The 23,987-nt window shown below is 36.4% G+C and overlaps 1 protein-coding gene across 1 annotated transcript in view; it reads left to right on the plus strand.

The window, feature by feature from the left end:
- Nucleotides 1-23,987, plus strand: part of Diaph3 (diaphanous related formin 3) — a 435,882-nt gene that overhangs the window by 182,563 nt on the left and 229,332 nt on the right. Inside the window, exons 18-20 of the mRNA XM_051195312.1 lie at nt 9,582-9,677; nt 15,189-15,283; nt 18,903-19,004. Of these exons, the coding sequence (XP_051051269.1) occupies nt 9,582-9,677; nt 15,189-15,283; nt 18,903-19,004 (293 nt within the window). The remainder of the gene's footprint in view (nt 1-9,581; nt 9,678-15,188; nt 15,284-18,902; nt 19,005-23,987) is intronic.

The following is a 23,987-nucleotide window of genomic DNA, read 5'->3' on the forward strand; positions in this document are numbered from 1 at the left end:
TCCTGGCTATCTTTCCTTTTCCCTGGACATTTCTTAATGAGAGCTACACAAGCAGATCCACAGCAAAAGGGACAGAGGACCTTTAAGTTGTTAAGTTAACCTTTGGATGTGCCAAAGGAGCTTTCCTAGCTCTTGGTCCTGGGTGAAGCACTTGAGGCTGAGTGCAAAGGTCACCTGATTCCTTTACAGAATCTGATTCTTCAGTTTCTCCAAGTACCAGTGTGATGTATAGAACTTCAGGAAAAATGCTGGTATTTCTTAATTCCCCTGCTTTTTTGTCTGAAGTAGAGGGGAATACACAGTGTGAAAAGAGAAATAAAGTCATTCTGTCTGTAAACTAGTTTACACGCTTTATCTTTCAGAAGAGCTGTGAGTTGGGTATTGTAGAAAATGGAGCCAGGATTTAGTTCTTTATAGTGTGACTTGTCCAGGCATTCTTCATACACCTTGGAGGTGAAATTCCTGGGAGAGGGAGCGGTAAGGCCAGGAGAAGAATCATTTTCTTATATCAGCTAGTTCCTGTAAGGACAGAAAAAGCACTGTGTCCAAATGGTATATAGTGCTGCAACCAAGTACTCACTCCCTTGCCCATGTCTGAGCACCAACCATGTGCATGCTACGTGATCTGCTTTTCTTTGCTGTGAGAATTTTATGATGGACACTTAGAATTCTTTCTTTTCCTGAAAGAAAAGCACCGACTGCTCTTACCTTTTCATATGAAGAGATTAAGCAAATCTTTGTTACAATGATTTGAAATGGAGCCCATTCAAGGTAATTTTTCTAATTTTGAAATTGTGGTGAAATATGAATAATCAATTTTAGCATTTGTTGCTAAGTATTGTGTTATTCCCATTGCTGTGCAACAGTCACAACTCCATCTGCCTGTATCTAGTAATTTTTCCCTTCAGTTTATACTTAATAACTAGTTAAACTCTCCTTTTTTCCCTCTTTCACCTGAAGGTCATTATTTGGAATGCAGTTTTCCCTAGTAAAGTGTAAGATAAACTCTGCTAGCCCTTCCCATAGCCTCTTCATAATGTAGAGGCCCATGTACGGCTTTTGATCTACATGAACCAAGCATTTCAAATATATAGGCAGGGTGTTGGACAGTATGTGGAATATCAAGCAGGTAGCACATCAGAAATACATGGTAGAAAAACCCAGGGTTTTGTTCTTGTCATTTTTCTTGGTGATGGGTGTTGTTTGCTTTTTTGGCTTGTATTGTTTCCATTGTCTGGTGGTTGAGATGATAGAAAACCAAGTAGTTGGTTATAGCGAAGAAATAGAGCAAATAACGGACCTCCAATTAGTCAAGACTATTGATAGCCAGGATAATGTGAAATGCTGTCTGGAACCTTCATAGAGGAATGAAGACTCTATTACGGAAGTGGTCAAGTGCCTAGAATGCCCATCTGATCTAGGAGAGAGAAGAACACAGAATTAGAGGGAGGGATAGTAACTTAGGAGGCCAAGTAACAGAGTTTGCTTGGAATTGCACATGTTTGGTGTGCCCTTCTTTCCCTATAGACATGTACGTTCTGGTCAGCACTGATAATTATACTCCTTCCCAGCACAATGTGGAGCCCATTGGGAAAGTCAAGCCCATGGTTCCAATGGTAGGGGATGTACTAAAGCTTCATTATTTCCATGCAAAATCAAATATTAAGTGAAGTTTTCGCTGTCATTGCATACTCTGGATTAGCTTTCTCACAAATACAGACTTCAGCAGAACAAACACAGACAAACCCAACCAGGCATGCTTGCTGTCATTGGTTATAAGATAAGCATTATAAGATTTGTTTCTTACATCTGATCATTTCATGATGAGTGGAGTTTTCATGAGGCCTTGTGTTATGTTTTTGCCTACACATTGAGACACTTGGGATGGCACGCTCACTACTACGAATAGCATTGCATTTTTGTGGTTTGTTAATAAAATTCATGGCCACCCTTTCTAGTCTCAAGTTGCTTAGCACTGTGTACAGATTCTAATAAGTTGGCTTATTATGTCTTTCTGTTGTGCAGCATGCTGCAGATCCTGAATTACCACATCCTCATGTGAACTTAATCCTTCTGTGTAATTAGGAATGTAAGCTGAATTCTCATTCTTTGTGTAATAGATTCTTTTCTTTAACTGGCACATTCTCTGGTGTGAACATTAGCATGTCACCTATTAGTGTTCCGAGGCTGCTTTGCTGTTCCTAATAGCAGGCATATTTCTACTTCTTGGTATTATCAGAGCATATACATAAGAAGCTTGTGCTGCCAGCCATCAGTGGGGGGGAAAAAATACCTTTTAGGAATTCAGATGGTATTCCCTGAAGAAACACCAGCCTTTCAGGGAATTCATAAGGAGCAGGTGGTAGAATGGATCTTTAGGGGAGAGAAGGACTAGGATCCATTGTAAAAGATACAGCGATATTGTTCTGAGTTATCAAAGTGAGCCAAGAACTTCCTTTCCCAGTGCGTTTTTTATCTCTAATGCCCTTTTCCTTTTTCTCGTGGACTTATATCCATATGATCTAAACTGACCTGTCTGGTAAGAAGGGTAGTCTATCTCAATCCCACCCCCACATAGAGATGTTAGACTTTCCTGTGATTTTTCTCCCTCACAACAGTTTTCAGTTTAAAGTTATTTGTTGTGTAAAAATTTGGAATCCACTTCTCCTCCTCCTCTTTTTTTTTTTTTTTTTTTTTTTGGCTATTGAAGATGTTGGTAACAAGAGGCTGTTAATACAAAGGGCTTCTCCCATCTTGTGGGTTCATTTTAAATTGTGGCTGTAATGATCTTCAAATGAATACAGCTGTTCATTTCTGTGGACGAGGTTGACTTTTGAGAAAAGATAAAATATTTTCACTGATGTATTCCTCACAGGGATAAACAAATTCGGAAATAACCCTGTTAGGGCTTTTCATAGCTAGAAGCTCCATACCCTGGATTGTAAGGCTGGAGTTTTAGGAGCCAATAGACTGTATAAGCATCCCTACATAGTGAGTCCATATTTATCAAACAAATGAAACAAATCCTAGCCAAAAATAACAACAATGAGGGGTTGGGAGGAGGGGAAAGAGAGGGAAGAGAAGAAAGAGATATTGGTAAAACTGTTAGGATCAAGAAGTTTCTCCCTGCCTACATAGGTGGCTGTAGACATGTCATGGTGATTAAAAACAAAACAAAACAAAAAACAGCAAAAACATAAAACATCTTCAGAGCTTCTTCATTCAGGAGTGAATTCCTCCTCCCTATCTTTGCAGGACCTATATTAAAGTCCTTCAAGACCATTTGTTTTTGGCATCACTACTGAAGCAGAATGTTGTATAATGAAAAATAAGCATTTATTTGCCAACTCTTTTGATGATTGCTATAGATGAAATAATATTTTGCATAAAATTTCATTTAGTGCTTCAACCACTCTTATAAATATTGTATAGGTTATAGTTTGAATTGTCAAATACTTTTTTTTGCCATTATACGTTGATTGGTTATGGCAGCCACACATTAATATTTGAACAGAAATATAGCCTGTGTATTTCTCTCTGAATATTTCCTGTGTAGTGTAGTTAGTTATATATCTTTTGGTATATGTGCGTAAACATACTAAAATTTGGTGTGACAGATTAGGTAAACAATTAGGGTTTTTAGGACTAAGGCGTTTAGTTTCATATTTTGCCATGGTTGTATTGTGCAGGGTGTGTGTGTGTGTGTTCTCGTAAGTCTTTTCAACTTCACCTGTGAGTTTTATATTTTACACCTCTGAGTTTTCTGTATCTTATATAAAACCATGTTATTATATTGCCACCACCAATAGTGTGATTCCCCTTTCTCAGCTGTTTGTTTGTTTGTTTTGTTTTTGTTTTCCTGGAATTCTAATCCTTAAAATTGTCAATCATTTCATCTGCACCATATAGCAGGGATTGCAGCCTAGCTAAGTGTCGTTCACAGGAGTGACCGTGATTGGTGATCTGACTTTCAGTCCTGAACTCTAATTTTTTCCCTTAGCTTTGAGTTTACCTAGTTGTATTCTGGGCCTGTTCACCTTCGTTAACACTCTGCTTGTGAGCGTACGGAGCAAGGGCATATTGCATCATTTTGTAAAGATTAGGAAGGGAAAATTTGGTTTCTCTAGTGTGCTTGGCTGCATACCACTTAGAAGTGCAATCTTGTATGTCAAGCCTTCTAGGGAGGTGGCTCAGGCTCAGATCTGGACACAGCCAAACTCTCCTTGAACACCTGTAAAATTCTCTGCAGTCATGTTTCCTCATCTGTAGAATGAACAGATGACATTTGGTCTTCTGTGACTCTTGTGTTTATTAAATTCTTGACATTCTTATATTCTTTATTAGCCTCTTAGAATATCTATAATAAGATAGATGTTATCAGTATACAAGACATTCATAGGTGCCTGATTTTTATCCTAGTTCTTACTCTACTTTGAACACTGTTAAGACTTCCCTGGCCTCATGTCCTAAATGTATTACTTATTCTTACTTTTCTGTAAATGAGCTGAATTTACTGCTATTTCTGAATATTAATAGAGAACACTTGCTTTTTAAATCAGGTACAGATCTGTATTTTCTACAGCTTTGAATTCAACTCGTTGTGTTATAAGTTACATAATTAAAAATGGCTATTGTTATCAGCATGTAAAAATTTAACATTTTTGTTAAATGAGCACTATATACATTTTTTGATGTTTTGTGTTTCAAAACACATTAGCATGTTATATACTCTGAGTCAATAAAAAACATTATACAAGTACAAATAGCACATACTTGTATTAGATAGTTCACTGTGAAAAGAAAGAAAATGTCCTTTTATGTTCTAACTGCCAATACGTTTTGACATGCATATTCTGTTTTTTAATAATGAAATAATCTATGATAAAATTTATATGGAATTTATGATAAAATTTACATGGAATCTAATTCCTCAAAGGTCACATTTTAAATCAATCTGATTAGAACATAATGGGAAATGGACTGGAATAAGATGTGTAATCATGTACCATGGAACTATAATTGTTAATGGAAAATTTAGTGTGTAAGAAAAGATTTTGAAAGATTCTTCATACAATTTTGCAGCTATTTTTGAAACTTTGAACATAGGAAAGGGATAAAGTGAAGATGTAATTTGAAAAGACTTTTTCAGTTCCTGCCTCTTGGTGATAGAGGAAGTTTCGTCATTTTCGACATAAAGCCAAGTCTGTATAAAGTGCAGTGTATGCTGTGTTAGTGATGGGGATACTTGTGCTAGTGATCTGGGATGCTTTTGAACAGGAACAATCTTCTCATGGAGAAGTGGGGTGTTACTTTGCATGGCTATGAAGTAAGATGAAATGTAGACTTCTATTGGCAAAATACGTAGCTCACAAGCATAGACAGTTTTAATAATCTGACCCTCTGACTCAGAGTTTTATGTTATTCAGGAAAAATAATTGGGTCTTGAGGCAAAGGTGTTTGTACTGGCTGGAGATGCAGAGCTGCACCCGTGTGTGTGTGTGTGTGTGTGTGTGTGTGTGTGTGTGTGTGTGTTGAGCAGCATGTGTTTGCTTTACTGGTGCAACCATGATTGCCTGTGTACTCTGATGCCATTACTTGTATCTGTGCTGGGAGGGTTAAATAAAAGCAATTATCATTTCATGTCACTCTTCTGTCTTCTCGCAGAGGCCAAAACCCTTCTAGGTAGGTTCAGGGGCTGGGCATAATGATGCTGAGATGCAGAAGTGTGTGCCAACAGTTCTTTTGCTTCCAGGGCTTAGCCTGTTCATGATTCACAGAGATATTACCAGCATAGAACTATGAATGGAATTTGTGTAAAAACTCATTCCCACTAAATGAACACTCTTTTAGGTATATCTTTCTGTAATAAATCATTTTTCTTTTTATGGTGTTATAGCCTGTTTTTCGTTTCTATAACAAAATAATGGAATTTATATGCTTTACCCATAAAGGAATCTTATTTACCCCAGGAGAATGTCAGCAGCCTCTGTCCGCCACTTTTAAGGACAGGTTGGTAAAAGGTACCAGGGCAGAAGTATGAAAGGGCCCATTAAAAATGTCCTCTCCCTCTTTCTGTCTGCGCTGGGGAATTGAAATACACTGACTGTTGCTTTATCTATGACACTTAGATATGTCATTTTTCTGCTTTCCCACTGATTAGAAGTAGCCAGCTGTCTGGCTGATTTTAAAGAAAAAGCAAAACTTTTCACTTCTAAAGATCCTGGATATTTGAGTTTCTTTGTTTTTTCTGTGATATCTCCTTAACTAATAAGACTTACTATCTGTAGCATATTATCACAAATAATTCAACCTTATGTGTTTTCCTTCCATCCTTTTCTGTGGGAAACTGATCCTTATCTGTCCATCTTCTCATATACTTCCCGTCCTTTGTGTAAGAGTAAAGGTGGAGAAACAATACATTTGATGCCTTTTTAGTACAGTGATACCTTAAATTAGGCAAGAGTCTACCATCCCTGGCTTGTAAATAAGTTTCAGTCTCTTAGTGTAAACTGAGGTTGCAAGGTTGGTAGCAAACTTTATTTTTTATTGTGATATTTAGTATATGGTGGAAAACCCATCGATGTGTTGCTTAAGATCACTTACCCTACTGTCCCTTCCCTCACTGTGGGAGGGTCACTCTTGTGAGGTAATAGGAGAAGCTAAATGCTGTTCAGTGCCATTCCTCATAGGGTTTTCACTAGAAGTCATTTAAAATTTAGGTTATCTTGTCATTGTTCTTATCGTCAGAATACACTAGGAAGAGATTCAGTATATGAGAATGTACTGGTGAGAACTAAACCTTACAAATTAGAGCCTACCCTTCTTTTAGGAATTGTAAAAGTAAAATGTAGATTATACTTAAAGTAGATGATAGTTATTTGGTAGGTTAAGCAAATAGGGTTTAGCTATTGTTAATAGATTTCATCTGTCACATTTTAGGCAGTATAAAATGACAAAAATATTACGTACTGGGCAGGAGATTTTTGTCGTAATTTAGCATCTAGGAAACATGCAACCTTGGCATGACTGCTGGGGATGATACTATTGTCTCCATTCTAGATTTCCCTTCTTTATGTCCTTATGTTCCGTTGCCTGTCGGATATGACTGTACGGAGAATATGTTCAAAGCTGTCCTGGATCAAACCTGTTCTTAATATGCCTGCAAGTAAAGTAGCAGTACCTCTCTTCTCTACTACTTTGTGAATTCCTCCATTTATGTACAAGAGTGTTACCTACATGAAAGATACTGAGCACCTAGTTCCCAGGGTTTGCTCTTGGTACTAACAGTGCAGTGGTGGATAATGGTCCCTTTCATCATCCTTATACAAAATAAAATGTGTCATTTTGATACGTTCATCAATATGTAATCTAGACTTTGATAATTTCTATGCTCCATTATTTTTTTTTAAACTTCTTCTGTCGTTCTCTCTGATCCAGTTTTTGTTCCCTAATAATTGTCTTCCTGCTTTTGCCTCTTTTAAGATTTCCTTAGATTCTATATAATGTGTTTCACATATAGTATTTGCCCCTAGAGTCTGTTTCACTTTATCAAACTCTAGGTATATGAATTTTCCTGTGAATGCCTGGATTTGGTTGTTCTTTGAACAATCTCACTTGTGTGTGAAATAGGTCTTTTTTATCCATTCAGCCTTTGAGGTACAGTTAGGCTGATTCAGTGATGTGCTTATTGTGAACGATAACCAGGTGATCATGGGTATTGATATATGCTCCATGTGTTGACTCTGACTCCTTTGGGAATACAAGCAGTCTTACTTTATGGTGGAAAAGATAGGAAAAAAAAATGCTCCGGGGTAAAATCCTAAAAGACAGAGAAATGATGTTGGGAAAGCTGGGTATAGGGTTTGCATATGTGTAAGGTATCCAAGGGCTTTTTAGGGTGTTTGAATAGAATTCTTTCTTTGGAGTGTGTCAAACAGGTTGTAGATAATTTGCAGTTAGGCAACAAGGGGGACTAGTTAGGGAGCAGTTGTGATCAAGGTGGGTAAAGATGATAGTCCTAAGGAGGAAAGAAGTAGCAGCGAGGGTGGTGTTTTGGAGTGATTGTGTTAGGTAATTAGGTTCTTGGGAGGTAAGACCCTCTAGACTTACTGATGGACTGTCTGTGGTTGTGCTAGAAGTGCAAACTGTTCAGTTTGAGTGACTGGTTTAAGGGTTGATGTTGGAAGAGGGATATAGAGGGAGGTGTACTTCAGGAGTTTAGACATATGGTGTTACACTACTATTAGATATTCTGTTGAGATGTTGAGAGTAAGCAGTTGGATATCCAGTCTGGAAATCAGAAGGAGCAATAATTATTTTAGTTCCCACTGTTGATGCAACTCGTGTGCTCACTCATTCTCTCCTTGTTGATATTTACCCACTGTGATTACTGTAATTCCCTTTTCTCACTATTCAGTCACTGAATGTACTATTACCCCCCTCCCCCACCAGAAGCTCTGAGTCCTTCCTAATATGGCATTCTCTAGATATATCTACAAGATGCTGAATCTTCAGTGACTCCTCAGTACTCCTCCAATAAAATTCATCCATGTTAGGCTGGCTTTAAAGACTTTGAATAATTAGGTTCTTGCTTTTATTTTGGTGTCATTTAATTTACTTCTATCTTCTCTTCATATTCTATTCACGTCTTTGTTGCTTACACTCTTGAATGTGTATCTTTTACACATGCATGATCTCTCCCTCTCTCTCTCTCTCTCTCCCTCCCTCCCCTTCCTCCCTGCCATACATTCCCATCCAACTTTTCTTCTACCAGATATAAATTAGTTACCCATTATCTTGGGAAGATAATGCTTGACTTGTGTTCCTTAGACTTGTCTTTTTTTCCTTGTGGTTCTTATTGAAAAATTATAAGTTTGTCAGTATATTTTGATTCCCGTTTATTTTACAGTCCATTGTATTGGGCCTTAAATTCTATGATGTTGAGGATGCCTGCTTGGTCTACGATCGCCACCTACATGACCTAGCCTAACATTTTTCAGCTGGTGTTTAGTATTCCTTATTACAATAAAATCAGCCCTGTGTTTATGCAGTATGTAGGAGTATAATTTGTATTCCCTTAGGGAGAATAAAATTTACAATAAAAACATGTGTTTATAAAGAATACTGAATTAACTGAATAATTACTGAAACAGGTTTGTTCTTTTAAATACATGCTATAGCATACAGAAAAGCTATGCGTTTAGTTTTTTCTTTTTATTTACTATCATTGGGATCATTTCTTAACCCTTACTAAATTAAGTTTATCAACTGCTGTAACTGTGATCTCATTCAATTTAAATCTTACTTTCACACCTCATGTTGTTGTTATCCACATTATAACTGTTTTACCAGCACTTTCCATTTTAGTCTTCAGTCTTAGTAATTTTGAAGCCTAAGAACCAACCAGTGTCTCCCTAAAGCAGTGTTAAGTCCAGGGCAGTAGATGATAATATTGTATTTTTATTGCTTTGTGATTTACTATACATATATGTTAACTTTTTTGATGGAGAAAATTTATTTCCTGCACATTTGCCCTTGGAGTTCATAGTGATTCTAGCATTAATCTCTCTTTTGTCTTACAGTGAAAATGAATACCAATGATTTTGAAGAGAAGAAAGTTATTAAGAAAAGAATTAAGGAACTTAAATTTCTAGATCCTAAAATTGCTCAGAACCTTTGTAAGTATCACATATAAATGTCATTATCATATCTACTCTCTGTGGATTGTTTCTTGAAATCTCCTCATTTTGTGTCTTGTTTTCCATTATTTTAATTTCTTTGCTTGAATGCTAAATGCAAATATAACTCTCCTTCATGCAAATTATGAGATTAAATTCTTGAAAAGATTAATATGTACTGGAAAATAAGAAAAGAATTTAGGATGAAATTCTGCCTCCCACGAGTGCAAAATGAACAACTCTTCAAAGTTCTTTGTTCAAGTATTAAAGACCAGGAATTCAGGTAACGACATCACACCTTGATAAAAGAATCAGCCATCTATCTATTCTGAATATCTATTATTTGTGACTCTTGATCATGCAGGACAGCAGTTAGAATATTAATGGAAATAAAGATGAGGAGTGAAATGAATTCCATTATCCCACCTGAGCAGCTTAAAGCCTTTTCCTCAGAAGCACTGATGGAAATATTTTAGATTTAATTACTGTTATGGGAGCTAAATATGCAGTGTTCAATTGTCTTCTTCGCTGAATTATTATGAGAGAAGGCAATAATTTTGTTCCTAATTCATTTCTTACTGCATCTTAAATGCATCAAAGAGAGTTCTGCTTGGAGCTGAGATAATTTGACCTGTGTATATTACTTTCTAGTGGTACAAGAAGGATATAGTATGAAGAATCCACAGGGATGAGGAATATTAACATGGCTTTTAGTCTGCTTCTCAGTTGTTACATGCATCAAGTGAGCTTTTAGCAAACATCGGACCCAAATAATTCTTCAGCCAGAGCATAACATTTTATACCATTGATTAAGAAGTGTTATATTTGAGGAATATATGCAAAAGGTGGACTTTATAGTCCTTCTATGAATGTTTCTTTCCTCTCTATTTCAGAGTGTAAGCCTCTCTCCAATATATGCTAACATTAGATCATTAGGGGCTAATATGGTGACCTTAATGCTACTGGTCAATACCCAGTCTGCATTTCCTGAACATACATTGATTGCATGTCTCTGCCTATCGTATATTTCTATTACCTTATATCATGCTTGAGCCAGTGAATAATGTAAATGGAGACAATATCACTTCTGGTTAGCAGCATTTAATTGTTGGTTTGGTCTCTTTGACAGTTTTCCATCCTTGTGATAATATCATTATATTATACTTCCCAGGCTCTATGCTGTGAGATGTGTTATTTTATTTTTTCCTCCATTAAAAATATTTTTGTGCATGCATACTGCATTATTGAAATTTTGGGTCACTGCAGTAACATTGTCTCACACAGAAGAAGCACTGCTTACTAATTTGATGTTGTCAAAGTTATACTGCTTAATCTCAGAAAATTAATCCTGTTTTGAAAATTTCCCTCATCCTGCGTTAAAATTGTTAATCTTGACTTAAAATGAGCTTTTCTTTTATGGTTCCAAAGGGAACTTTTTGAATTCAGTACCTCCTGAATGGATCAGCTCTGATACTTTAAGTATTCTTCTTGAAGTTGGATATTTGACTTTTTATATAGGTTTTTCTCCCTCCAGAAATTACAGTCATCTACTAATGTACTCAGAAGTAGCAAACCACAGTAGTAATTGTTATTGTCTTTGGTACAAGTTCCATGTTTGTTATTTCCTTTGTATTACAACCCACCAGATAACTTTCAGCATTGACATTACATATAGGGAACCTGAATTTAGTTTATTCTGACAATAGGCAATAGGTATAGTGTGTGCGTGTGCGTGTGTGCGTGTGTGTGTGTGTGTGTGTGTGTGTGTGTGTGTGTGTGCGCACATACAACATATTTATAACATGGATAAAATATATATGCATTCCTGTTTATAGTTTAAAAAAAAGTTATTGCCATAGAAAGGGATCCTATACATGTTGGTTGCTCTAGGTAGAGGGTATTTATTACAAGTTATTTGAGAAACATGTTTTAGAAAACAATTTACTGAAAAGATCCAGAAGCTACCTCACAACATATTTGGGTGAAATCCTTTCCACGTTATAGCCACATGTTCTGATTTAAACACTACAGTGCTTTAGCAGCTTCTAATTGCCACTAAAGGGATGGTTGGAGTCAGAGTTGTTTTCTCTTTATAAAACAGAGTCTTAAGCTATTAACTCCTAAGGTGAGTGTGGTCTATACAGCAACAACTGCCTTAGAATGAAACAGTTGCAGTGAAACTGGAGTTGTTAGGAGAATGCTGAGAGATTTCCTTCTAAGTATTATCAAAGAGAAAAGTGATGTATGTGTCCCATCATTGAAACATGCTTACTTTGAAACAACATCCAAAAGCGACTCCGTTATTTATCTAAACTTGTTTAAAGGTGACTTATTTCCCATGGTTTCAGTTCATGAAGGTTTTGACAATCACTTAGGTAGGGCCCAACTAGTTGGGTAGAATTCCAGAATCAAGAGGAATCCCAATATTTTTATAAGAATTCATTTCTTTTGCCAGATTCATTCAAAGTAGGAATTAGAGCTTTAAAGGAAAAAAAAAAAAAATCCCTGAAATCTACAAATTAATGCAAGAGTTGAAGTATTTATAAACAGTTCCACTGAACACACACATAGCTGCTTGGTAAAGCTGAATGCTGCACTTAGCTGAGCCCATGCTGCCATTATAGTCTGCCCCATCACACTGTGAAAGACAAAGGTGGGCCAAAAGTGATGGCATTAATTTCCCAGCACCTCTTGGATCCCTCAGTTGTATATTTCTTATGTAACTCTCAGCAACTTTTAATCATTAAAAACCCACACTTGTATAAAGTCTTTTTTTAAGATGAGATTAGTTATTAGGTTCTTTGTTTTCAGTTTAACTGTGTCACTAACTTTAGGGTCATTACAGCACCGCTATAATGATCTATATGAATCTCTTAAAGGGACTTTTAGAATTCACTGAAGATATTATAGTTTGGGTTATGCTTTAATACAATAAATTAGTTGATAAAAATCAGGCTTGGAAAAGGGTGAATGGACCAAACACAGTGGACCCCAGGTGTGAAGCTTCCAGATTCCTTCACAGTTGTCCACACAGTGCTCAGAGTATTGCTAAGAAAGGAAGCCCTCAGTATTCTGAGATTGTCCTGGAACTGTATCATAATGCATCCCTACATTGCTGTTCTTAGTTTCCATTTCCTTCAGAAATAGAGCTTATTCCATTGCTCAGAACCCACATCATAAATCATATTTTTAACCTGAACACTCTAGTGTGGCCCAATATCTTCCAGTAACAAAAATTCCCTTCAACAAACAAAAGTGATCCCTGGGTTTAGAGATTGTCCCTCAGGAAGATAGGACAAAGAACAAGCCCTCCAAGGCCCCCATGGGTATGGGCAATCCTGTATGTCTTAAAGTATCTCACTTGCCCAATGTTTTCTCCATTTAAGTTTATTTTAGCTACCTTGTTATGGTATGTATTAATGTACTTAGGAGAGGCTTATAAAATATGAGCTATAATTTAACAATCAACACCCACGGCTAAGGAAAACAATCCTTTACAAGCTTATTTATAACCATCTCCAATTTTCTGTCTCCCCATGCAAAGTAACCTTCTTATCCTGAGTTATTCTGGAAGTTATTCCCTTTTTATAGTTACATCTGTTCTGTTTACCTGCTCTTAAACAGTTAAGTGTGGTTTCAATTAGTGCTGAATTTAACATAAATAGAATCAAATCACATTGATGCATGCAGCCATGACAGTATAGGATTTCATTCTCTTACTGTTGTACTGGATTTATACTTTCAGGTAACATTGGGACACTCTTCACACTAAATGTAGCTCCCAAGGACTCTCATAAAGGTAGTCCTATTGGGCATTTACCAGGGTACTTGCCAACTAGAGTCTTGTTGGTAACTGTAATAGAAACTGCATAATTGTCTGGTAAACCCTGAATCAAATATTTCATGTTAGGTTTTTCATGTCAACTTACTCTTCCCCAGTCTTGCTTTAATATAATTGTCTTAGAACAGTGCCTGGTTGTGGTGATCTGAAAAACTTGCAGCATTTGTTTTTCAGATATGTTACTTGTGTTGTGCTTAAAGGTGGAATAAAATTCTGAATACTAATGCACATTTGCATTCTGTGTTCAGTTCATGTACCCTGCATGCTTTTTCCATTGTCCATGCCTCTGTCCTCAGGAGATGCTTCTGCCTCCAGTGATGAACTTATTTGCGGAGCTTGTCTACTGTTTTTTTTTTTTTTTTTTTTTTTAATTTCTTTGTGTCACTAATACTCAATTTTAGTATATCCTACAGCTAGTTTAGGACATTTTATGGTGTTTAGATTTCTTTCTCATCCTCTCAGTTGCTTATTTACTAGCCCTTGTGATCATATATATATAACTCTGCTGCAGGTTATCCCCTTTAATTCCAGAAATATGTGCATCTTTTGGACCCCTCCCACCATTTGTCCTTCTTTTAGAATATTGATAATTGGCATCCATATCTTGGGTCGGAAGGAAAAAAAAAGGAAATTACACTGGTAGTGAGAACACAAAAGAGAGGCTTTTTCTCAAAAATGAGAAAGCGTTCATGGTATTAGTGTTTTGTTAGTCATGGTGTATTTATGTGCAATTGTTTCCAGTCCAAAACCAAGCCCAGTGACAAAACCTTAAAAATAATGAGTTATAGTGTGTACAAATCATGGGAGTGTTCAAGAAAACACTGGCTTTTAGATGGGTCTCACTGATTAGCTCAAGCTGCCCTTCAACTTGCCATCATCCTTTCATTGACTCTTCAGTGCTAAGAGCAAAGGCATGAACTACCCTGACCTGCTAAGAACTGACATCAATTTCTAATGTATCAGCACGGTAGTAGGGTAATGGTTGCTTCCCCTGCAAAGCAATGTATCTGAAGCACAGCAAACTATAGCACATTTGTTAACATCTCTCCCTGAAAAATTATTAAACATCAATGTATATATGTTAACAAATATAAAGAAAACATAAGTAACATTGGCAATTCCCAACAGTATATTATCATCCCTTATCCATTATAAGTCTCTGTTACCTAAAATATTCTGGAGTTGAAGACTTAGTTAAATGCAAGTCTATTTCCCTAGCATGTTTTCTATAGTATTTTGAATTATATCGTGCTGCTAGTACTCATAAAGTGGGAATGGATTACTTAGCTGTTTTCTTAATGGTTGTCTTTGAACTATTACTATAGTAGTGCTGGAAAAATATACAAGGCAATAACATGTGCATAGATAAATATTAAATGCATATCTGTGATTTTATCATTTCATTACAACATGATGGTATTGTATAGCATATCAAGCTTATTTAAGTTGTTTAAATTACTTGAAATTTGGCACTACTTTGACGGTTGGCTGTGATACCTACATAGGAAACCAAGATGGATACTTAGATTCCAGCTCTAAGCTGTACTAATGGACTTTGCTCCACAACAGTCCTATAAAGTGTTTACATACTCTAATTTTAATAGATAGAACTACCTCTAGGATCTCTTTGTTACTTTATACATTTATGGTCCTTTCCCCTCCTTTCTCAGCAATCTTCCTGAGCTCCTTCCGGGTGCCTTACGAGGAAATCAAGACGATGATATTGGAAGTGGATGAAACACAGTTGTCAGAGTCTTTGATTCAGGTAAAGAGACACAGCTTAAATTCCAGTATTTCATTGCAAGCTTCTCATTAAATAGTAATCTGTAAGTGAAGCAAAGTTCTTAGCCCAAATCATTCAACTGGAAAATCATTGCTGCTTAATTAGTTTGAACATAACTTCTGCATTGCCAGGAGATAAAACTCTGCCTCCTCTCTTAACTGCAACTAAATATAATGCTATCAAAATGATTCCATTTCAATTATTTTAAATGACTCTTTCTGAAGACAGATTGTTGAATTTTACATACATGTTTTTGTTTTTGTTACAGTTAAGACTAGTGGCATATTCATTTACATTTTTATTATAGCCTTGTTGAATGTGTTTTCCTTTGTGGAGTTGAATCATTGTTTGTAAAAGTGAGTGAAGAAGCCTGGATTCGTGTCTGTAATGAAATCATTCCTGGCATTGCTGTGCTCCCAGAGTACCTAGGCCTTGCTTCTAAGGCTCTCTCATTCATTCCAGGACTAAAAGATTCTAAAAGACATGTGTCTTCTTCACCTTAGTGCTTTGTAGTGATTTGGCAGTGTTGAACCAATATGGCGAAACTACACATAAGGGGTCTAATATGTGAATCTTAATCCAATGTGTAGTTGGGAAAGCAAAGCCATTTATCATTTTGTATTCTAAGAAGAATACACTTGCAGGTTCTAAAATAATAATACTATTACTGCTGCTACTACTACTACTTCTACTAATTACAAGCATGATATATTTTAAAATATAAAATATATAATTATTATAACCACAACAACAACAACAATAATAATAGAGGTAAGGACAGCAACAGACACAAAATCTGTGATCTCTGTCCTCTGTATGCTAAGGCAGCAGAATGCAGAGTCTGAGGCCACATAGGTGAATGGGGAGATGAGATGCACCAAGGGTTGTTTATAATTGTGAACAATGGTTAAACTTCATTAGATGCTTTTATTCATTAGTAACTGATATCTCTAGAAGTTAGAAGTATTGCCTCTCCTGTCTGTCCTATAGTGGAACAGACTCTTAGTTGAGATTATTTGTGCACTGAATTGCCTGAACTCTAACTTAATAATTGAACCAATATTCTTTAATCATTGTTTTCCCCTGTAGCGTTTTGTATAAATCTAGATTCTCTTCTTTGTTGTTGACTATGTATGTGGCTTCTTGCTGAGAGCCGATGCTTAGTTCCTTACAGAAAATTTTTCAACATAATACATATTTGTATTTATTGTAAAGAGTTTGTTAAATATTTCTTTACAAGTAGCTTTCAAATTGATTACATGGATTTTTTTGTAATTATGTGCATTTGGTGGTCTAGACAAAGAAAAAAAGGTCATTTGCATTTTGTAATTAATGTCCATATAGGAACACCTTCATATAATTTCTTAATGTATTAGTTTCCTTTGGTTGTTATAATTCATCCCAATTTCATCAGATTGCTGTAAAAAATTGTCTCGCCTTGTTGTAAAGTTGTAAAGTAGAAGGTCCACCGTTGTCCTCACTGAGCTGGTCAGGTTTTGGCAGGTTTTGATTCTTTCCTGTCTCCCTCTCTTACCTTGCACCCCCTCTTCATCTATAGTCAAGCATCACTAGACCCTTCTCTTCTTTTTGGCATCATCCAATCTTCCTGTTACTGTTGTTCTCCCCTCTTGATAACACTGGACGTTGAGTTAGTCTAGGAGATTGACCCTAGTTTAAGGCCATCTGACAGTAACTGGAATGCCAACTGTAGTTTTGATTCCTTTTGCCACTTAAACAGGTATTTTCATAGATTTTGGGTGAGTGGACAAGTGCATCTTGGGTCTAGTTGGTTTTGTACTTTATAATATACTTATTAAATGTAAAGCCAGTGCCTGAGTTGAAAAACTATATCATATATCTTTTATATTCCAGTATAAAATAGAAATTTTACTTTATTTGAACCTTACATTTAATTATAAAAAATTCATTCATATTAGCATGAATGTAGCAACAAGATATTATGTTATAATGATCACTATTTTTGTTATCATTGTTCACTGTCATTCCACTTTAACATGCTATTAATATTCAGTGTTTCAGAAGTCTGTCTATTTTTATGCCACATTTGCACACCATTCTTCATGTATTCAAAATAAACACACATTAGCATTAAAATGTAGTGTGTATACAATGCTCATAGGGAATTTAGTAAGGAACTGAAAGGAGAAGGAAGTTGGGCCTGCACTCTTACGAACCATGAGTTTTCTCAATGGAACATCCAAATATTAAGGTCAATATTTACAGTATTCTGGTGAAACAATAACACATATGTAATAACTAAGATACATACTTTTAAGATATGATAAGCATCTTAAAAAATGCTGAGTAGTCCCTTTTAATAAGATATTTGACAGTGTAGCTGAATACTTGAACAGAATAGCAAAGATAAATGCCCAGGCTTTTTATCCTCAGACATTTTCAATAACGGTTGATATTCACGGTGCAAAAATTTATATAATTTTAATGCCTGCAGTCACCTTGCTATGATCAAAAGTGACTACCTTGTTCTGAGGGTGTTCTTAAATTACCATTTTTGTTGTTGTTGCTGTTGTTTGTTTTTAGCCAGCCAAGCAAGGTTTTATCCAGAAGTAGGCCTATGGCATGGTCTTTGATATAACTCCTTTTGATGTATGACACCCTCTACCTCTATTTTAAACCAATAATATTTTGGGCGAGTGTTCTTTCTGCAAAGAGACATAAATAGCAGGTTGTAGAGTCTTTTTTTTTTTTTGGGCTTGAGTCTGCTGACATAATTTGTACCTATGACCATGTCCTCCTTTCTTCTCCCTTTAATTTTAGTGTTGTATTCTGATTTTCCACTGTAGTTTGAAACAAAGGCTGTGTGTAAGTTTTTTTTTCTTGGGTCAAGAGAGGACCTCTCTTTCTTTAAATGATATTGTTAAGTGTGTGGGTTGGAAATACTGTACATGGCCAAAAGATCTGAACAGCTAAAGGAAGCTGTGGATTCTAGACCATGTTAGAAGAAGGCAGGACCACGGTAGATATATGCACATACATTCTATCTGCAACATTCCTCATCCTATGTCTCTACCACCTCTAAAAATTTTCTTTCCATCAAAAAACTTATTAAAAGTATCTTTAGTTTTTTATTATTAAATCATGATCCTTGTAAGCACTGCATTAAAATTCCCTTCGTTCCTTTCCTATCCTTTCATTTGCCTTTGGTAGGGACTCATGATTTCTTTGATCCCCCTGAGTAAAGAACTGAAATGTTTGGATTTGCCTGAGATTTCTGACATTCAATTCCCTAAAGCTGAAATGTAATGGATCATATTTATCCAGGTGAGAAAGCTGTTCCTTTGGTATAAGTTGAGAACTCAACTTTCTCAATTATAAGTTAATCAAATAAATATTCAGGAGTGCTTGATTTGAATATATAATAACTGGGATAGAGGAAAGTCAAATTGACTGTTTCTAAGCTGAGCAGCCTATTGCTTAAGGCTCAGAATAGGAGAGGTTATTTGGAAAAAAATAAGATTAATTTCTTGACTGGTTTCCATTCCACAGTTTACTGATTAATTTTCCCAAACTTGGAGAGCTGCCTGTAGTGAAGTTAGTTTTCCTTGGTTTTAATTTTTAGAACTTACTAAAGCATCTTCCTGATGAAGATCAATTGAATTCATTGTCCCAGTTCAGGACTGACTACAACAACTTATGTGAACCTGAGCAGTTTGCTGTTATGGTGAGTACTATGTGTCTTACTTATTTAGTCTTTTCAGTGGTAGCTTTCACCGTGGAAAACAGAGAGAAAATAGAAAGCTTCTGACAACACTGTTGTTCATATGAGCGTTTAATGGCCATCTTTTTTATTTTTTTAACATGAAGATATTTGTGATTGTCTTGATTTAAAATAATGTATTTCAAGTTGGGACTTAGTTGAACTCCTTACGCCATTTGAAAAGAATGTTTGTAAATTTTCTATGTAGTATCAAAATGTAAAACAAGAAGCACACTCCAGATGAATTTCCATATATCTGTGATTTACTCTAAATCTATTTGTAGAGTTCTAGCAAACTGCAAGTGTCCATTTCATTTCTCATTTTAATCACTCATTTGAGTTCATCTCATGGTTTTAACTCTGAACTTAGAAATATTGTCTTATTCTTGGCATTGGGAAAGAAAATGAATTCATTTTAAAGAAGTCTTCAAGGTATCTCAATAATGATCTTGTTTGCCTTCTCTAGTTTTTGTAAGCTGGCGCCTAGAGGTGAAAACACCTGGTGATTTCTACGTTAGCTGCTTTACAACTCAAAGTTAAGAATTACTTCTAATATCTAATATTCTTTCTCTGTTACCTTCTACAATTAAGTAATACTTTATGAGTTGGCTGTAATTGTCATCAAAAGTGACATTCCTTTTCACTGTTACTTAGTGTTTTCTTAAACAGTTTTTCTCATGGCCATACCTTCTTTTACAAATTTCAATGCAAGTTGTTTATTAAATAGAATTATAATAGAATGATTTGATATAATTTCAAACCAAAGAAAACGGAAAGTTTTTAAATTACAATCCCCTTTAACAAAAAAAGAAAAAACAATCACTCTAATTGAGTTAGTTTAACATTTGTATCTGGGGCTAACCATGTCTGTTCATACTACATTAATGGCCTAAGCAATAAAAATATTAATTTTCACAGTTCTTTTTTCATATTAGATTCTTCTGGAATACAATAACTGCTTTTTAGTGGTATCTTAAAGATTTTTTTAAACTATTGCATTTTGCTTATATCTTAGGTACATAATAGAGTTACATTTTATCCATTGTTGACAATTCAAGTTACCTAATTTTTTTATGTCTATCTGCACTCCATATTTAGCATATTGTAGGTTCTAGTCCTTAAGCTTTTTCCAATTTTTTTTTTTTTTTTGAATGTCTCACTTAGCTTGCCCACCCATAAAGCTCTGTAAACTGCATGTAGCATATTTAGGAGATGAAATAGGGACTCTTTTGTCATTCTTGGTGTCTTGTGATTTTTTTTTTTTTATTGTGGAACTTTTACACTTTCTTTTTGATTTTTAGTAAAATGATACACAATACACAAATACAGATACATAAGACACGTCAAAAGTAACCTGAGCCCAAGTCTACATATCTCTATGAAGTTCCTGCAGTCAAAATAGTCATTAAGAATAGATGCTGAATAGCTTTACATTGGATTTTACACACTACCATTTTTTTCACATTGCTGTGACTAAACCCTTGACTATAGCAAGTGTTTGTTTTGAATCATAGATTGAGAATGCAGTCACCCATGGTGGGGAAGTCAAGGCACCAGAAAGCATGGGCCAGTTAGTATTATATTCATATTAATTATATCCTCAGTCATAAAATTATTGGTGTTTTCTCTTCTGCCTGAATTTAAAGTTCAATCTTTGATGTTTTAATAAGGAGCAATGAACATACAAGTTTATCAACTTCATATTAATAATAGTTTCATGACATTAGGGGACTGTTTGTAATTTTCTTCATGAGATTCCTATAACAAGGGGATCCAAATTGGAAAGGAAGAAGTCAAACTGTCTCTTTTTGCAGATGATATGATAGTTTGCATAAGCAACCCAATAAGCTCTACCAGGGAACTCCTACAGTTTATAAACACCTTCAGCAAACTAGAAGGATACAAGATAAACTCCGGAAACTCAGATGACAAAGAGGCTGAGAAGCATCACCCTTTACAATAGCCACCAGCAACATAAAGTATCTTGGTGTAATGCTTACCAAAAAACTGAAAGACCTATATAATAAGAACTTTGTGGCTCTAAAGAAAGAAATTAAAGAAGATACCAGAAAATGGAAAGATCTTCCATGCTCTTGGATAGATAGGATAAAGATAATAAAAACGGCAATATTGCCAAAAGTAATCTACAGATTAAAAGCAATCCCCATTAAAATTGGAGCACAATTCTTCACTGACCTTGAAAGGATAATAATCAACGTTATATAGAAAAACAAAAGACCCAGGATAGCCAAAACAGCCCTGTAAAATAAAATAACTTCACGAGGAAACACCATCCCTGACTTTAAGTTCTACTACAGAGCTATAGTCCTGAATACAGCCTGGTATTAGCACAAAAATAGACAGGTTGACCAATGGAATCGAATTGAAAATCCTGATATAAACCCACACTCTTATGAACACCTGATTTTTGACAAAACAGCTAAAAGAATACAATGGTAGAGGAAACCTTCTTCAACAAATGGTGCTGGCACAATTGGATGATGGTGTGTAGAAGACTGCAGATAGACCCAATTCTGTCACCATGCACAAAACTCAAGTCCAAGTGGATCAAAGACCTCAACATAAATCCAGCCTCACCAAACCTCTTAGAAGAGAAAGTAGGAGGTACCCTTGAACAAATTGGTATAGGAAACTGCTTCCTGAATATAACTCCAGGGACACAGACACTGAGATCAACAATTAATAAATGGGACCTCTTCAAACTTAGAAGCTTCTGTAAGGCAAAGGACACAGTAGACAAGACCAAACGGCAGCCCACTGTCTGGGAGATTTTCACCTATCCTACATCCGACAAAGGGCTGTTGTCCAAAATACACTAAGAATTCAAGAAACAAGTCAACGAAACACCAAATAACCCTATTAAAAAATACGGTACATAACTGAAGAAAGAATTCTCAATAGAGGATATCAAAAAGGCTGAAAGACACTTAAGAAAGTCCTCAACTTTGAAATACCATCTTACTCCTGCCAGAATGGCTAAAATTAGAAACACCAATGACAACTTATACTGGAGAGGATGTGGAGAAAGGGGAACATTCCTCCTCTGCTGGTGGGAGTGCAAACTCATACAGCCATTTTGGATATAAGTATGGCGGTTCCTCAGGAAAATGGGAATTAGTTTACCACAGGACCTGACAATCCCCCTCTTAGGCATATACCCAAATGATCCACATCCATGCAACAAAGATATGTCGTCAACCATGTTCATAGCAGCATTATTTGTAATAGCAAGAACCTGTAAGCAACCTAGATGCCCCTCAACTGAAGAAGGGATAAGGAAGATATGTCACATCTACACAATGGAATACCACTCTTCAGTAAAAAATAATGGAATCTTGAAATTCGCAGGCAAATGGATGACACTTGAAGAAACCATCCTGAATGAGGTAACCTGTAAGAGTACTGGTCGTGTCCCGCTGCCGCGCCAGCCCCAAATAACACACTGAGACTCTGTATTAGATATAATGCTGTTGGCCCGGTTACTTGTTTCTTATCAACTAGCTCTGCCTTCATTATTAACCCATTTCTATGTATTTCCATGTGGACTTACCGAGAGCTGAGGAATGGCAGTTCTGTTCTCTCCAGGCTCTCCATCCTGACTCCTACTCCCTCCTTCCTCTTTCCTCCTTGTCTCCTAGTCCCTCCTATCTTCCTTTCCCATTGGCCAACAGTGCTTTATTTATTAACCAGTATGAGAAACATGTACAGAATGACATCTCCCATCAGTAACCCAGTCACTAAAAGAGGAATATGGTATGTACTTGCTTACATGTGGACTTTAGACTTAGAGCAAAGGATCAGCAGCCTGTAATTCACACCACCAGTTGAATACATGGTGTATTCTAAGAGATTCATATAAAGTCCCTCACAGAAACGGGAAGGGACAATTCCCCCAGAGCACAGGGGAGGTGGGGGGGGGTCAGTGAATGGGGAAAGAAGTAGGAGATAGAGAAGGGCAGGAGAGGAAAGCATGTGCGACCAGGAAGATTGAGTCAGGGTAGGAATAGAAGACAGGAGAGGAGAGAGAGAGAGAGAGAGAGAGAGAGAGAGAATGAGAACATAAAAGAGGGAGCCATTATTGGTTTGAAGGGAAAACTGAACCTAAAGAAAGGTCTAGAGACCTACAAGACTGCTGCCAACCTACAATTTGAATAACCGTGGAAAGGCTACCATAAATGCCCTTCCTGGATAGTGAGATCAACTAACTTATCCACCATCATGGAACTCTCATCTAGTACCTGTGGAAACAGAAGTGAACACCCATACCTAAACACTGATATGAACTAGAACCCAGATGCAGAGGGAGAGGACAAGACCAGGCTGCAGAAACACATAGAGATAGCTTACCTGAACAAGGAGGAGCTAACGGGCCCCCAGACTGATAGCTGGGAATCCAGCATGGGACTGACTCAGGCCCCCCTGAATATGGGTGTCAGCCAGAAGGACTGAGCAGTCTAAGGGACCTCCGACAGTAGAACCAGGATGTATCCCTGGTGCACAAAAGGACCTTGCCGACACATCCCCCATGGAGGGATAACTGCCTTAACCTAGAGACAGGAGAGAAGTCCTAGTCCTTACTTCAAATGACAGATTTACATGACCCCACCTGGATGGCATTCCTCTACATGTGGAATTGGGGTGGGCAGATGGGAGGGGATGGTGGTCAGGGTGCATGTGACGGGGCACAGAGGGTCAAAGGGAGGGAGGGAGGGAGGGAGAGGGAACTGGGAATGACATGTAACTTTAAAAAAACAAAAAGATTCCTATAACACTGATATTAGTTTATATATATATATATATATATATATATATATATATACATACATATATATATTAAATTCTTGATGTTATGTAAACTTGAGATGTCTAACTTTTTATCTTACCTTAGAAACATATTTACCTTTTAACATTGCCTAAAGAGCTCTT

Source organism: Phodopus roborovskii, unplaced genomic scaffold, assembly GCF_943737965.1.
Source record: "Phodopus roborovskii unplaced genomic scaffold, PHOROB, whole genome shotgun sequence".
Classification (NCBI taxonomy): domain Eukaryota; kingdom Metazoa; phylum Chordata; class Mammalia; order Rodentia; family Cricetidae; genus Phodopus; species Phodopus roborovskii.